A 17,847-nucleotide genomic window follows, 5' to 3' on the forward strand; every position below is an offset into this window, starting at 1 on the left:
GGGGGGTGGAGCAGATTACCACCATGTATTGCACAGAAGGAGTGTGCTCCATGCAGTCAAGCAGGGCACCATAGCAGCAAAAGGGATGATAATCATCCTTAGGTGGTCTTATAATGTTAAGTTTAGTAGAGTTGCTGCAGTTGTATCTGGCCTTCCCTGGGCCAGTGCTTTCCAGATGAAGGAAGATCCTGTAACGTTGTGTGCTTGAGAAATTCTTACAACATTGTTGGACGACACAGATACCTTTTCACTGTCAGAACAGTACAAGTCAATGCATCGTGGGAGCTATCTGGAAATGAACATCTATCTATTTTTGGCCTTGCTCTCCGTGTTACTGTTAACCTTTTCAGCTGAATCTTGCAAATTGATTTTGGTATGCTTCCTGGAATACTTGGAAAAATGTCAGCCTTCCATTAAGAAAATTATGCAGGTTAACTCTTAGTTTGGTTTTCACTAGAAATAGACCCCTTCAGCTCCTAGCATTACACCTCGGACTCACCATAGTCTTTGCAAAAACACAAAAGCTGAGAGGAAAGGCCGGCAGGTTGCAAGCTAGATTTGCCTTTTGCCTTGCTGCTGAAGGGGGAAAGGAGGCGAGCACAGCTTTCCCTGCTGGTCCCTTTACTGTTATCTACAGACTTCTTCCCTTCTACTCTCCAACTCCAACTCTCACATCATGAATCAATGTCATTTTCTTCCTCGGTTGGAGAAGGACCCCCCCCCCCCACGCTAAATAGGCATGTAAACCCTTCTGGAACCATCCATGTTTATCATAAGAAACAATGTGTCTATATTTCTCTCTCTCTGCAATGGAAAGTCTGTTCAATAGCATGTTGGATTCATTTTACATGGCATTTCATACGGTTTCATCAGCTCAGATGACCACATCCCTCTGAGGTGTCTAAGAAGGGGCTCTTCCCAGCAAAGCTAGAAACAAGGGGGAGAGGACAACTCACTATTTTTGTTTGTGAGCTTTCAGATTCCCCTTTTGTTACATCTAACCAGTGATGTCTTAGCTACCAACTGCACTTTGTGTTTCTAAGGGGTGTTTATTTAGTGAATTTAATGCAAAAGGACATTATCACTATAGTGGAGGTTTTTTTTAAATTCCCCATGAGGCTTGTATGAAGTCAGACACATTGTGCTGCTGCAGAAAGAATTGCCCTGGCTGCCCACCAGATGCTGGGTGAGCTTCGAGGGCTGGCATTGGGGCACAAAGCCCTGTATAGCTTGGGACCAGGATCCCTACAAGTCGCCTCTTTCCTTACATCCTCAGCCAATCACTGTTCTGCAGGGGAGGCATCTTGCAGATACCATCCTATCAGGAGCAGGGCTGGAAGAATCCGTCAATTTCAATTCTTTCCATTTTTTATTTCTCTAATCTTGAATTCAGTTCTCCAAATTTATGCAGCAAGTTTATTTTTATTTTATTTTAAAAAATAAAATCCTAGTGAGAATTATTCAGCATTTTAGTGTAAATTTCTCCTAATAAACACATTTTTGGGGCAGTTTTGACTAATGGACACATTTTTACAGGAAATTTCTCAACATATAATGTATTTTTGCATATTATTTTCATTTGTTATGCCCACTTTCTCCTAATATTTGCATTTTTGTAAAGATTATTTGGTTGGAGAACTGCATTGCAAAAGTTTGGATAAGTGCAAATGTCTATAGGGTTGCCATAATGTTTTGGAAGGTGGAAATTTGCTAGCATTTAAAGCAGGATCTAACTGAATCAAATTCGTCCCCACCCCTAATCCAGAAGTCCATTCCACACTCCAGTGGAGTAGGCTGTATGGTGAGACCCTTCTAGTTCCTGGATCCAGCAAGGATTCAGATTCCCGGAGCAGTCAGGCTAGCTTCCTACTGAGGTAAGGGGTCATCAAGGTAACAAAGGAAGTGGCTTGGTGCCAGAGGACAAATGGGTGGGGCCCCTCCCTTCACTTTCTGGTGGTGAGAAAGACAAAGAGTTGAGTTGTGTGAGCTGGAAGCTGGAAGCTGGAAGCTGGAAGCTGGAAGCAAGGCAGCAGGCTGGGAAAGCGGACGGCAGAGCCATGCCTGGTTTTTGCTGGAATGCCAGGCTGTGGCTGTGGGAGAAGCAAGACCCTCTTGGGGTGTGAATGCTGTGAGCCCCTCCATTGTAGACTCAGCTTGTATATATGTGCAAATAATCCATATATCCTAAAGACACCACGGTCTCTGCTGGGCCTCATTCTGAAGGAAACATGAACCCTGGGGAACCTCCTGGAACCCCGGGAATCTCTCAGCTCTCAGAGACTGGGGAGGTGAGCAACCGTGTGTATTTATTCTACTGTAGGCTTTGGGATGCCTCATTGGAAGTGATTTATAAATGAAATAAAAATAATAATAGGCCAGTGTGTGTTAGTGAGTAAACAACAATATGGCAATGTCTATTGATCAATGATGATGTTTTCCTTTCACATGTAACATTTGGGGCAAATGTCCCCCATTGCTCCCCTAAGGAACGGTGTGCCTGATAGATATGGATTTTGTTCATCGGCATCTTTATGGCCACTTGTCTTGAAAGAGAGCTCTGCAGAATCATAGACTCATAGAATTGCAGAGTTGGAAGAGTCATGTAGTCACAGCCCTGCACTGCAGGAATCACAGCTCACGTTTATGAGCCACTTTGAGTATTTGTGCTCAGTGCTTGGAATGGCATTCCTGCCCATGAGCATTTTGTCTCACAAGCCCTTCCTCTGGCTGCATGTTGGCAGCCTCATTTCCAGAAGGCGAAGCCCACACTCTCAGAGTTGACGCATTTGTAGCCACTTAGAGGAAATTTGGGCCCAAGTCTCGCTTTCTATGCATTTTCATTTAAGTCCTGATACTTTGTGACCCTTGTGCATTTTGTCACTTCATGTCCACCCAGGCACTGGCAGTTCAATATTTTGTATATTAATGTGTTTCCTCCCCTTTGATGTTCTACTGATGCATTGGGATTAAATAGAAATGTAAATATATCATAACTGAAGCATTATTATTATTGCTTGCAGACAGAGTACCACTTTGAATACACGGAGTGCGATAGCAGTGGGTCCAGATGGAGAGTTGCAGTCCCAAACGTGGAATGTTCTGGTTTACCTGATCCTGTCAAAGGGAAGGAATGCAGTATGTATTGATGCTTTCTTGTTACAAATCTCATGTAAAGCTTGCCATTTCTAGGTTTGTTTTTTGTTGCTTACATAATCAAGCACGACTTAGGATGTGATCAAATGCCCATTTATTTGGGAGCAAATCTCACTGAGCTTAGTGGGCCTTCCTTCTAAGGAAACATACGTAGGGATATTCTGTAGATACATTTGAAAAATCAAGTTGATATCTAGAGGGGTTTGCTGCTTCTTACTCTTTGAATATACTTACTCTGTGGGTTATTCTTAGTTTTTTGTTATTCTTAAAACCATCCCCTTTCTCTCAATTTTTATTCTCTGACAGTGACAGCCTCCTCTCACATATTTATCACTAAATGAACCATAGTCTGCAGGTGTTTTCTCACGCAAGATTAAAAATCTAAATTTTTAAAATTAGTTTGTTAATGCAAGTATAAAGTTAATATTTGCTGGAACAATGCTGTTTTATTTTGCCAGCCTTGAAGCATTGGTTAAAAGGTGGGTTGCACATTTTAAAATAAATGAGCATGGCTAAGATTGAGAGAGGTTGGCGCGAGGTGGCCGGGAGCTGGGCATGGGGCAGATGCACTGGCAGAGCCCATCTGGCGTTGCTGACAGTGTTTGCACCATGTCGGTCCCCCCACCCTCCACCCTCCCCTCAAGCAGCAGTGACTCTGCAGCAGTGACTCCCCCCACCCTCAAGCAGCAGTGACTCCCCCACCCCCACTGCCATCAGCTGCTGCTCCTCAGACAGATGTATCTGGACTCCCCCCCCATGGGGGGAGGAGGTGCATTTTGAGTGGGAAACGTCCGCCTCCTCCAGATGCTCCTCTGTTCAAAACCACCTCATGGGGTGAACATTTATTTCAGAAGACCTGGCAGTGCTCACATTCAGGTATTTGCTGTGTAGGACTAGAGCTAAAGCCAGAGCTGATCTTGCTCTGAATGGTTAACAGTCCGGCTGTTGCAGCTCCCGAGCTCAGCTGGCTCTGTGACTAAGCAAACGCATTCCCTTTCTGTCAGGTCTCGAATGAGCCAGCAACCAGCTTAACAACAAAGGGTTTTCTGCTCTTGTTTGGGTCTGACCTTGGTGGGTTTTTTAAAGTACATTTCTGGGACACACTGAGTGCTGCTGAGCCTGTTTTATCTTGAGAGGATAATGACCAGCAATAGCCCAGGATGTACAAGAGATGGGGAGCCGGTGGGCGGAATAGGGGCAAGAGCCCTGGGCTCCTGGGGTGGAGCTACGCTCTCCTTTGAAGTAGGAGGGTGGACCAGCCAAAGAAAGGACTGGGCTTTCTCTTGCCACAGGTGTATTGCAACGCAGGGATGAGAGGAGGTATTGAAATATTGGAGAGCCAGAGAGCAGGAGATGTCAGTGTTGGGTTCTTGCTGCTCCTTTGACTTCCTTCATCCTTCCTGGCACCAGGATCACACGGTAGTTCAGTCTCTCTCCAGTCTGTGCCTGTTTCACTGTTGTTTGTTCATAAATCCCTTAAGTTCATAAGTTCACAACATAAAAATACTTTTAAAAAAAGAACACAAAATACGGTACATAAAAAAGCAATACACATTTAAAATACATATTGCTTAAGAAGCCAAAGGCCTGGTTATAGAGAAACATTTTTGCCTGGCACCTAGAAATATGCAATGAAGGCACCTGGCAAGCCTCCCTGGCAAGAGGATCCCACAGACAGACAGGGAGCCACCACTGAAAAGGCCTCTGGGCCTCATCTAGAGGAGGCACACAGAGAAGGACCTCAGAGTCTGGGACATTTTATATGGAGAGTGCTGGTCCTGGAGGTATTGCGGTCCTGAGCCATTTGCGCCTTTATAGGTCAAAACCAGCACTTTAATTTGGGCCTGAAAACTGATTGGCAGCCAGTGGAGTTGGGCCAAGATTGGTGTATTATGTTCAAAGCGTCTTGCCATGATGAACAACCTGGCTGCCAAGTTCTGCACCAGCTAAAGTTTCCAAACCGTCTTCAGAGGCTGCCCCAGGTACAATGAGTTGCAGCAGTCTAGCCTAGAGGTTACCAGAACATAGAAAACAGAAGTTAGGCTGTCCCTACTAAGACAGGAGCACACCAGCCAAAGCTGATGGAAAGCATCACCTGAGAAATGGAAAGCATAACCTTTAAACAGTTACCATGAGATGCACAGTAGGACTTTTAATCCCATGATTGGTAAGTTTGCTTAGGAACCTTTTTTGAGGACGTAGACTTTGTTGTAGAGTTGGTAGGGACCACCAGAGTCATGCAAGGCAGGAATATTTTGCCCAACGTGGAGATCCAGACTATGACTCTGAGATTAGGAGTCTCAGTCCAAGTCCACAACCTCTGTCTTCATTTCAATGTGAGCTTTTTTAGAGCCTGGGCTATTTTAGCAGCACCCTTTTAAAATTAAGATTCAATTGAGGCTAAGAGTGTAGGCAGTTCTAATAAATGGGGTGAAATAAGCATGAATTCAGGGTCTATTAAGAAGCTCCACATAAATGATTCAGATCTGGCATGCTGAATCAGGAAAAGGAAATTATAGGTTATAGTATTCTTATGAACATTTTGAGTTTAATTTTCCCAGTTTAATTCTTTATTCTTTATTGCTTCATGATATTCCTTGGTGACTTCATTCAGTGGTACTATATTGACTTTAACCAGATAAATTCTATGATGCCATGCAACCCTCCCCAAAAAACCCCCATGGAATTTGGTATGAGGAAAATAAGTATCCTGAGAATATTTATTTATTTTAAAAGTTTCTAACCCTTATAAAATTGGGGCAACAGGCTTGAATGAGGAATGTCTTGTGAACTGATCCCAAATGATTCAAGGTCAGGGGGAGGCTGGGGTGTTCGCTACCCCATGAGCGGAAGCAGCATAAATATTGACACTTGCCCAGGACATTTCTACAGGTTGCAGGATTCCGCCTTTCACAGTGCAGAATTTGGGTTCCTCAAGTGCAAAGTGGTTGACTTGATAGCAAGCAAGCAAAGAAGCAAGAAAACAAACACACACACACATGGGCAGCAGAAGAGCCACAGCTTTTAACACAGGAATTTTCAAAGCGTGTTCTTCTGGGGAACTTTGGAGCTCTTTGGAAGGTTTCGGGATTTTCTCAAGGAGAACATTAGTAAGGACAGGCAATCTGCCACCAAAGGCAGCTTGGTTGTAACTTGGCAACACAGAGTTTCAGAAACTGAGTGATGTTAAAACCGTGGTGGCGGGGGACTGTTCCTATCATTATTTCATGATTATGCTGTTTATTATGTTTTTATTATTGTGCTCCATAAAATGTGCCCTTAATGTGTACACTGCCCTGGTATCTTTTGATAAAGGATGGTATATACATTGAATGAAGACGTTAATAATAAATGTATTGGGCCCACATGTGGAGGCTCAACAGGCCTGGCCAGCCCTCTCCCCAGACTGAGCTACAATGTGCAGAGGAACCTCGGTGGGCAGGCCAGCATGGAAAGAGGTCTCTGGTGATAGACAAATGACCAGCTGAAACACAAATCAAGTTGCACAGATTGTCCCGGATGTCAAAAGAGATTCATTTTGCCATTAGCCATGCTCAGCCTCAGATTGAACCAGGCAAGCAGCTGGCTTCCTCCAAGCTACTTCTGCTCATGGAGAGATGCATTGTGACGGGAAAAGAGCATTCTCCTGTGAAACGTGGAAATAGTTGGCCATTTGATAAAGAGACGGTAATGAAGCAGCAATGAAGGCTCCTGTCGCAGTGAAGAGCCCTAAGGACTTAATGCTGGTCTAGGCTCTCCTCTATGTTCATTAGGACGTTCATGTGAACATAGTGTTCATCTGACGGAGGGGATGGCCTGCACCACCTCATAGGTCACAGGGATGAATCACCTGCAGATCAAGGATGGCTAACTGAATAGAATGGGGCAGGCATCCTTTACTGCATGTGCGGCAAACCTGAAAGTCAGGTTTGGTTGGAATGTGCCTGCAAACTGCATTCTTGTAGTTCCTTGCTAGCAGGTTCTTCAGAGATTAGATGGGCATCGGGAAGAATGTCTGGCCAACACGTTGCACAAGACAGCCTCCGGGGATGCGGGATGCTTTTAGATTTGAAAGACAATCAAACTTGTTGACTGGGGAGCTTGTCTTCTCCTTCTCCTGGGCGTCTCTGGCATTTTGACATGGTGTAATTTGCGACTAGCAGATTCTGGTCATTCATGAAAAACAAATTGGTATTTAGCTGCAAAATTAAAAGCACCTTTTGGTTAAAAGGTGTGAGTGCACATTTGTTCTAGGTGAATGGTGAAACTAAGTATCTTTGCTGCAAGTTGTCAGAAGTTGCATTAATAAATTTTATAGTCTGCACTATTCAAAGGGCTGAAGGGAACAATTTGAAGCAACAATTTTATACAAAGAAATGAATCTGTATGGGGTGTGTGGACTGCCGTGAACATTCAATTCTGTTATTTTTATTATTAAAAGGTGTAGTTTCTTCATCAATGTTTAAGCTGTCCTCATTGTGAGATCAATGAAAATAATTTGCTAGGTGTGTCAATGGTACTATGTAGATGACCCAAATATTGTGTGCTGTCCATGTTGAATAAGATATTGGTTTACAGAAATAAAATTCTTACGATTGAGATTTGTTTTCAGATCGGTGCTGTGGTCAACACAACGGATACCAGATCTGAGAAACAGGTGCCAATCAAATTTGTGATTTTCTACATTTGAGGGTTGCTGAATGCTTGTTGAGAAGAGAGCTTGCAATGGACCAATTGCTTGTGCCCTTAATCAGCTGTGCATGTTTTCCTTCTCAGCTTTCTCATGTGCTTCTGGGGAATACCTAGAAATGAAGAACCAGGTGTGCAGTAAATGTGCCGAAGGAACCTACTCCTTGGGAAGTGGGATCAAATTTGATGAATGGGACGAGCTGCCTGCAGGATTCACAAATGTAGCCACTTACATGGACACAGCCATGGGCTCAGCAGAGAGCAAAGCAGACAGCTGTGGCAAGTAAGGACCTTGGGGGGCTGTGTGCGCATGGCACACAGAGGCTTGGAGAAACCATTATAACTGAGGTGCAGTGGTGCCTCTGGTTTTAAATTTCCCCTTCTCTGGTATATTTATATTCATAGGAATGTTGGAAGCCACTTGTACAATCAGACCATTAGTCCACCCAGCTCAGTATTGTCCACACTGATTGGTGGCTGGGAGATGCTGGGACTGAGCCTGGCACCCTTTGCATGAGAAATAGGCCCTCTACCACTCTACGGCCGTTGCCTACTCTTCCTAAGTTCAAAGTGGCTTACATGGTCTTCTAGCAGTTTCCTGTTCAAGCACTGACCAGGTCATAGAATCATAGAATCATAGAGCTGGAAGAGACCCCAAGGGCCATCGAGTCCAACCCCCTGCCAAGCAGGAAACACCATCAGAGCACTCCTGACATATGGTTGTCAAGCCTCTGCTTAAAGACCTCCAAAGAAGGAGACTCCACCACACTCCTTGGCAGCAAATTCCACTGTCGAACAGCTCTTACTGTCAGGAAGTTCTTCCTAATGTTTAGGTGGAATCTTCTTTCTTGTAGTTTGGATCCATTGCTCCGTGTCCACTTCTCTGGAGCAGCAGAAAACAACCTTTCTCCCTCCTCTATGTGACATCCTTTTGTATATTTGAACATGGCTATCTTATCACCCCTTAACCTCCTCTTCTCCAGGCTAAACATGCCCAGCTCCCTCCCTCCTCATAGGGCATCGTTTCCAGGCCTTTGACCATTTTGGTTGCCCTCCTCTGGACACGTTCCAGTTTGTCAGTGTCCTTCTTGAACTGTGGTGCCCAGAACTGGACACAGTACTCCAGGTGAAGTCTGGCCAGAGCAGAATACAGTGGCACTATTACTTCCCTTGATCTAGATGCTATACTCCTATTGATGCAGCCCAGAATTGCATTGGCTTTTTTAGCTGCCGCATCACACTGTTGGCTCATGTCAAGTTTGTGGTCAACCAAGACTCCTAGATCCTTTTCACATGTACTGCTCTCAAGCCAGGTGTCACCCATCTTGTATTTGTGCTTCTCATTTTTTTTGCCCAAGTGCAATACTTTACATTTCTCCCTGTTAAAATTCATCTTGTTTGTTTTGGCCCAGTTCTCTAATTGTCAAGGTCATTTTGAAGTGTGATCCTGTCCTCTGGGGTGTTAGCCACCCCTCCCAGTTTGGTGTCTTCTGCAAATTTGATCAGGATGCCCTTGAGTCCATCCTCCAAGTCATTGATAAAGATGTTGAATAAGACTGGGCCCAAGACAGAACCCTGTGGCACCCCACTAGCCACTCTTCTTCAGGATGAAGAGGAACCATTGATGAGCACCCTTTGGTTTCGGTCAGTCAGCCAGTTACAAATCCACTGAGTGGTAGCATAGTCAAGACCACATTTTACCAGCTTCTTTACAAGAATATCATGGGGCACCTTGTCAAATGCCTTGCTGAAATCAAGGTAGGCTACATCCACTGCGTTCCCTTCATCTACCAGGGTTGTAATTCTGTCAAAAAATGAGATCAGGTTAGTCTGACATGACTTATTTTTCAGAAATCCATGCTGACTATTGGTGATCACAGCATTCCTTTCTAGGTGCTCACAGACTGTTTGCTTAATGATCTGCTCCAGAATCTTCCCTGGTATTGATGTCAGACTGACTGGGCGGTAATTATTTGGGTCCTCTCTTTCCCCCTTTTTGAAAATAGGGACAACATTTGCCCTCCTCCAGTCTGCCGGGACTTCGCCTGTTCTCCAGGAATTCTCAAAGATGACTGCCAGTGGTTCTGAGATCACATCTGCCAGTTCTTTTAATACTCTTGGATGCAGTTCATCTGGCCCTGGAGACTTGAATACATCTAAACTAGCCAAGTATTCTTGTACTATCTCCTTAGTTATTCTGGGCTGTGTTTCCTCTGCTGAATCATTTGCTCCAAATTCTTCATGTCGGGCATTGTTTTCTTTATCGGAGAAGACTGAGGCAAAGAAGGCATTGAGGAGTTCAGCCCTTTCTGTGTCCCCTCAGAGGTCCAGACACTCTGAGCTGGAATGATGCTGCAGAACCAGCGGCTCTCATGCAATTTACGGGGTCTCAACTCATTGACTGAAATGGTAACAAGGCACAAAGGGCCCGGTGCTCAGAAATGTATGTAGTGGTCTTTCTTCAAGGAGTTGACATCACCACTTGGACCTCAGAAGTAGCTGTGAGAAGCAATTTAATATTATTTTTGTAGGTCCAAGACTGCCAAGCTGATCAACAGGGAAGGGGAAATTTTCAAAAGGAATCCACTGCATCTTGGAGAAATGGTCTCCTGATAGAATGTTAGTTGCAAAATGTATTTTATTTCTAGAAAGCTTGAAAAGCAATTGAATAACATTATATTGTCCTCCTAATGTATCAGTGAATGCTTCCCTGTCATCACTGTATAGGAATTGTAGCTAACACAAATCAGCTGAAAAATTTAATATTTTCTAGACCAAGAGAAGTGATGGATGAGAAGCTCCTTTATATTCTTGCCTTTATTTTCCCAGGATTTTTAATGCAGCAGATCATTAAGTAGCATATGGGTTAAATATGCCTGATAGATGGATATTTATGGTGCCTATATGGTAAAACAATTCTTGTTTCTACTCATGTTTGCTCAGATCGTCGTGGACTCCTCGTGGGAATTACATTGAGTCAAACAGGGACGACTGCACCGTCTCCTTGATCTACACAGTGCACCTGAAGAAGTCGGGTTCCGTCATCTTTGAATACCAGTATATTGACAACAACATCTTCTTTGAGTTTTTTGTAAGGGGGATTTGTGCACTAAATCTACACTAAGGCTAAACTGCAGAGGCAGTCTTCTGAAAAGAACTCTCGCAGCTTATTTTTGAGGCAGTTTATTGGCATCCTGAGTGTCTTTGCCTCTATGAGGCTTATCGAAATGTGCATCTGCCTTATACTGAGACAGACCACTGATTTTATTTAGCCCACTGCAGATTGACAGCTGCCCCCAAAATATGCTTTGCATAGACTCATAGAATCGTAGAGTTGGAAGGGACTCCAAGGGTCATCTAGTTCAAGGCAGCAATCTCAACTGAAGCACCCATGACAGATATTATTATTATTATTATTACCCCACCCCTATGACCGGGTTGCCCTAGCCACTCTGGGTTCTGGCCTCCAATGAAGGAGAGCCCGTCACCTCCTGAGGGAGACTGTTCCACTGTTGAATAGCTCTTACTGTCCAAAAGTTCTTGCTGAATTTTAGTTGGAATCTCCTTTCTTGTAAGCTGAATCCGTTGGTTCGGATGGTCCTCCCCTCCAGAGCAGGAGAAAGCAAGCTTGTTCCCTCATGCATGTGACATCCCTTGAGATATTTGAAGATGGCTATCATATCTCCTCTCAGTCTCCTAAACGTCCCCAACTCTCTCTCCCTCATAAGGTTTGGTTTCCAAACCCATGTTCATCTTGGTTGCCCTCGTCTGCACATGGAATAGAGTGGGACTATTACTTCCCTTGACCTGGAAACTATGCCTCTGCCAACTTGAGTCCTTCCCAGATTCACAGAGGAAGTGTTTATATGGTGTCTAGATGCTGAGAAGTCTAGTTTAGCCAAATGATTTAAGTGCTATTTGGTCATCTTGTCTCAAGCACATCAAAACCTATGGCCTGTCTCAAATGCTTGCTGAATATCCTTCCTTCCCAAAGCTGCTGGCAAACTCATGATCCAGCTTGGAATGCATGGAGATTCTGGATGTAGGAAGTGTATCCTCTATATGGGTTTGTTGTACCTGGTGGCAGCTTGCCCAAAGGCCGCTGACTGTGTTGATCCCAGTGTCCGTGTGTCTAACCTCCGTGTGCGGATTCATACTGTTCATGACTGGCTGGATCTATAGTTTTTCCAGAGGGCCCTCATCGACACCTGTTTATGCAGGTGAAAGGTGTTTCATGCCAAGAATCAGAAACTCCACAGCCTTTTATCCTACAGAGCAGCCAATGGCTAGCTTACAAACCTTCCAGTATGAGTGAGTTCAGGGACTCCCCATGCCAACAAATCTACATGTTGGCATGGTAAAGATATGTACAGGCCAAACTCAGCTGATAACGCTCTTAAATGTAGAGGCTGTAATACTTTGGATTAACTGGGTTGTAGCTAAGGCACTCTGTCATTTTATTTACACGACTGGAAAGAGACCCAGGAACCACCCACTCCAGAACTTTGCCCAAGAAGTGAACAAGGGCTCCACAATTTTTTAGATTTTCTGGGTCCAGCTGGCCTTTCTTAAGGCGTGGTTTTGCCATTGTTAGGCTGGCAGGGACCAGCCCCTTTCTAACACAAGTGACCCACCTTGTAACTCCCTCAGCAAAATGAAGCCCACCGGTGAGCTCCCTGACAGCCCCTCTCTCTTTACAGTCCCTGGAGGGAAGAGAAAGTCTGGCTTCTGGTGAGTCTGGCAGGCAGATGCGTTGGGTGGGCTTGCCTTCGGCTTTGGTTCAAAAGGAGGGCTGGCACCTGACTTGAAACAAAAATGTGATGTAGCTGGGGACACACCCCCCCTTCTTCTTTGTCTTTTTTGCAGTTTCCATAGCATCTTGTGTGAAAGACAGAATTTTGGCTGGGTTCCCAGAATTGTTTGAGTGAACCTCGGGTTTTTCCTAAGTTAAAGTCAGCCAATGCATCTTTACACAAATTGCACTGCATATGAACCGTGAAATGCAGGACAGACCCTGTTGCTCACCTGCATTTCTCCCCAGATTGTTGAATGTGCGACTGGTGGGTGCCTGGGTGTGCTGTCTCTCTAATTCCCCCACCGCAGGCTTTTCTCCCTCGCCGAGGGAGGCGAGGTGGGTGGTGCCAACACAATGTGACAGCTTGGCAGCTGCGGGCATTGCTCTCCCGCCCACTTACCTTCCTGCACAACTCCTTCACTTGGCATTAGGATCTGCCGGCAGAAGTCACAGGAGCAAAAAATGTCTGCTTTCACCAATGTTCAAAAAGTCCAGCCCATTTACACCCCACAGCTCTGTCCCTAGCACTGCCCAGGCCCCATGATTTTTGAAATCAAAAGCTGGCAACCCTGACTTGCACATTATGCAAGCTCACTGTCAGTTCCAGCCGCTGGGCCAAGTGACCTCTTTCTATATGAACTCAGAAGCCTGACCTGGGTCTAGCCATTATTTTAATTCCCCAAAGCGATGCTGGATCAGGGGTTCTGTGGAAAATGAAAGGGGTGGCTAACTCCGGCTGTCCGGCACTGCCATGAGTGCTGGTACAGAAAAAAATAAGGGAGGCCAGGGCAGGCATCCGCATTGGGCTGCAGCGGGTTCTCTGGTTGTCAGGTGTTGATGCCCTTTGCCGGCCTGCTGCCTAATGGGCATCACAAATGCCAGGGGAGTGAGGGGAGCTCCTAATTCATGTTGCCGCCTTGTGCATTCAAACAATGCTGTGCAGGTGGCTGGATGAAAGTAGAGGAAGACTAAAGAAGTGGAGGATGGAAAATGTTCCTCTTGCTCACCCCCCCCCCCCCCCGCTTTGTGTGAGGGATGAATCACTCCTGTTTCTGCTGCTGCCACAAAAGGAGTTTGGCCCTAATTAACATTTGCAGACTGTTTGGAGACAATGAGATGCGGCACTGTGGGCAGGAAGCTCCATGTGCCAGCTCCTTCTATGCGGCAGGCATGGAAACATGGGCAGAACAAGCATGCCGCCCAAGGCACCTTCCTTCTGTTGGTTCAATACCATCCATTGCCCTTCGCTAATAAGACGGTACGTGCTCACGGGAGATGTCTTTTGAAGTACTGTCTATATTTTTAACCATACTGGCTTGTTAAGGTTCTGAAAAAGGAAGCCACAAGTGATTCTGCTGCAGTTACATTAATTTGCTTCCAGATACACACTTGTAGCAGCTGCTTGGCTGGGCAGCAATTGATTTCTTTCTTTCTCACAGGAAAGCAAAATCATCGACTGCCTGAGTATGAGGCCCAAGAATCACTTCCAGCCAATGACTGATGTTGATCAAAGCATCCTTGATAGCTTTTCTGCACTCTGGGGGTCCCATCTTTAAGTCTCATTAAGCAAGAGCAGCTCTAGTGTATCAGTTAGACCAGGAGTCACTGGGGGGAAACACAGACAGACAGACAGACAGACAGACAGACAGACAGACAGACAGACATGCAGACATCTAGCTCCATACTTAGGCAGATGCGCAGCTGGGTGTCTGAACTTGCCCAAACCTCCCCTGACTCTGCTCCTTCCTCAAACCTGAGACTCGCTTTGGGATGTCAGAGAATTCCAGTCAAAATGGGAGCAGGAGCAAAATTTGCTGATGCTTGCTTATTTCTCCCATGTCCAGGAAGGAAATCAATCCAGTGAATAGAATGTGTATTTACTGTTATTCTTGCTTTCAGTCCACAAATGAGTAGTAATTGTTTACATTTTCCCATATTTGCATTCCGTTTGCTTTGCATTGAAAATAATGGGATGGAATAATGTAACAACAATATATGTACATTTTTATTTTATTTTATATTTCTAGTACCCCACCACCACTTACAATATAAAAACACAAAAATATACAACATAGTAACAAACAAACAAAAAAAAACCTCAAACCCAGTTTAAAAGGCCATAGATTGTTTAATTGGCCAAAGGCTTGGGAGAAGAGGAACACTTTTGCCTGGCACCTAAAGGTGTATAGCAAAGGTGCCAGACAAGCCTCCCTGGGGAGAGCACCCCACAAATGGGAAGACCCGTTCTCAGGTGCCACCCTCCGGACCTCATGCAGACGAGGCACATGGAGAAGGACCTCCGATGATGATCTGGATTGGTTCATACGGGGAGAGGCAGTCCTTGAGGTGTTGCAGTCTCTGCTGTAGGGTCAGAATTGATGCTCTATATACTCTGGTGAGCAACCTGGCCACTGAATCCTGCACCAGCCAAAGTTTTGAACCATCTTCAAATGCATATAGCGCAGTGCAGTAATCTAGTTACATTTTTTAAAAAATTGTGTTTCTGATACATTTCAACTAATCTAGTTATGTGAATGGATAAGTTACTTAATTTCACCGCAGTGGACAGCGGGATGAACAATTTTTCATGGAAGACGAACTGCAGCAAAACTGAATCCGAATCATAGAATTGCAGAGTAGGAAGGGACCCCAAGGGTCACCTAGTCCAGTGCAGGAATCTCAGCTAAAGACTCCCTGGCCGATGGCCACCCAAGCTCTGCTTAGAAACCTCCAGGGAAGGAGAGTCCACCGCCTCTCGTGGGAATCTGCTCCACTCTTGAACGGCTCTTCCTGTCGGAAAGTTCTTCCTGATGTTTAGTCGGACTCTCCTTTCTTGTAACCTGAATCCATTGGTTTGAAACAGAACTGCCTGTGGAATGAACAATGAGGCCTTCTTGCACCTCGTTTCACAAGGCAGAATATTATTTTTAGACACCATTATGTCTATAATCACCTTTAAAAGTTCTTTTATTTCCTTGTAGTTAGTTACTCTATAAAGCAAGGTCCAATTTTTCTGTAAGACATGGTTGTTGTTTTTTAAAAATTAATTATGTCAGTATGGCTCACATAGAGGTGCTTTCCTGTGGATGTTGCCCCTGTCAGCTTAGAAGATGCTCTGTCTCACTTTGTCACAGGTTTATTCTTCTGAACATTAGGGTTTCTGATTAAGCACCTTTCCCCCCTCTTTCTTTTTACTCCAGTGTAGTTACGACAAAGATGCTTGAAATGTGAAGCTTAGGCTCCCCCCAACCCCACAGAGGCCTCCAACATCACTGCTCTAGATGAAATAGCATGTTATTATCACTTTTCTTAAATTCCTGCTGTTACAGAATAGCCAGTCATTTTGTCTGCACTGCTATTGAACAATTTTGCTATTCTCCTGAACAGTTATTTGCTAGCAAGTAAAGTAAAAGTGCCCTGCGGGGAAGCCTCCCCCTCAGGCACGGCCACAGAAGATACTCGGGAATCAGAAAAGCCATCTCTGCCTGCCCGGCTGCGGGAGAGAGGGATGCATCAATTCAGACCAAATCAGCATCTTTTCAGTTTCCAAGTATCCATTGCTACTGTGTTTGAAAACATATTTGGAAAGTTTGGATTCATTTGCTGGATCAGGCCAATGATCCGCCCAAGCCAGCATTTCGTCTCTGGCCCATTCAGCCCACGGTTGCTCCCTGCCCGTGCTGGTGGCAGGTCTGTCCCAGCACTGATCTAAGGCCTTCTGCCTTCTGATTTAGAGACTCTAAAACATAGAGGCTTCCTCCTTTTTTGCCACAGGTAATAGGGGGGAATCCCCACTTTTGCAGGGGTTCTGCCCCTGCCCTGCCTCATTCTTCCCCATTCCACCCCAGTCCCCTTTCAGTGCATTAAGCACGTGATTTGCACGTTAAGGAGATGCCTGCAGTCCTTAAGGGAGACAATCAGTTCAGTTGTGTGGGACATGGAGCCTGGGTAGGGGGGCGCTGGAGATGCTGTGAGCCTTGAAGCTTTCCTAGCCTTGAAGCTGCTGTTGATCAACTGTTTAGCCTGACATGCATGTGTAACGCGAATCAAGGCCTACAGCCGTGATCAGCAACCTGTGAGCCTCCAGACCTTGTTGGGCTGCAACTCCCATCAGCTCTGAGCCATGGCCATACTGGGGTCCAGTGAATGGGGGGGGGCACAGGTTGCCTTGCCAGGACTAGAGGAATCCAGCTGGCTTTTGGGTGCTGCTGGAGAGCAGGACATAAGTGAAGTCTGGGTCAAGTAGTCAACTCCTTACATGTAAATAAGTGTGGGGGAGGAAGCAGGATCATGCTGGCCAGCCCTGTACCCTTAAGGTTCATCACCTTTTTCATTCTTTACCGCCCCCCAAATTTGAGGCTGAAGGTCTGAAGCAGAGAGCCTTCTCTGCTATGGAGATTCCTGCCATGATTTAGGTGCCTACTTGTGTGAATGAGGAATTGTCCTATTCCAAGGGGATAGCATATCATGTGAGCCATGAGCTGACTCAATAACCTTAGGAAAGGCTGTGTTGTCTTCACTCACACTCCTCCCACCCCACTCTGGAATATTAATGGCTGTTAAGTTTGGGTTTACTGGGTGGCAAAGGTAAAAAGGGTTGCAGGTTGTGCTGTGGTCTAAACCACTGAGCCTCTTGGGCTTGCTGATCAAAAGGTCAGCAGTTCGAATCCACATGATGAGTGAGCTCCCATTGCTCTGTTTGAGCTCCTGGCAACCTAGCAGTTTAAAAGCATACCAGTGCAAGTAGATAAATAGGTACTGCTGTAGTGGGAAGGTAAATGGCATTTCTGTGCTCTCTGACTTCTGTCATGGTTGTCCGTTGTGCCAGAAACGGTTTAGTTATGCTGGCCACTTGATGCAGAAAACTGTCTGTGGACAAATGCCAGCTCCCTCAGCCTGAAAGTATAGATGAGCACCGCAACCCCGTAGTCGCCTTTGACAGGACTTCACTGTCCAGGGGTCCTTTACCTGTTTATCTTACCTTACTGGCTGGCACAAGGATTACTGAGATGCATGTGAGGGTTTTTTTAAAACATTCAAAGTGTTACATAAATATTGCTTCTGTTATTGGCTGACAGCAAATTAACTCAATATCTGAAAGCTCCCATTTTTAAATCAATAGATTCAGAATGATCAGTGCCAAGAGATGGACTCCACAAGCGATAAATGGATGAAGCTGACAGATAATGGTGAATGGGGCTCCCATTCTG

At 45.2% G+C, this 17,847-nt stretch overlaps 1 protein-coding gene across 1 annotated transcript in view; it reads left to right on the top strand.

The window, feature by feature from the left end:
- The window catches only part of ELAPOR2 (endosome-lysosome associated apoptosis and autophagy regulator family member 2), a 91,427-nt gene that overhangs the window by 39,331 nt on the left and 34,249 nt on the right, over window positions 1-17,847 (top strand). Inside the window, exons 2-5 of the mRNA XM_081927652.1 lie at window positions 3,021-3,135; window positions 7,930-8,125; window positions 10,786-10,933; window positions 17,760-17,846. Of these exons, the coding sequence (XP_081783778.1) occupies window positions 3,021-3,135; window positions 7,930-8,125; window positions 10,786-10,933; window positions 17,760-17,846 (546 nt within the window). The remainder of the gene's footprint in view (window positions 1-3,020; window positions 3,136-7,929; window positions 8,126-10,785; window positions 10,934-17,759; window position 17,847) is intronic.

This window comes from Podarcis melisellensis (assembly GCF_964234715.1).
Source record: "Podarcis melisellensis genome assembly, chromosome: 10".
In the NCBI taxonomy this organism is placed as follows: Eukaryota; Metazoa; Chordata; class Lepidosauria; order Squamata; family Lacertidae; genus Podarcis; species Podarcis melisellensis.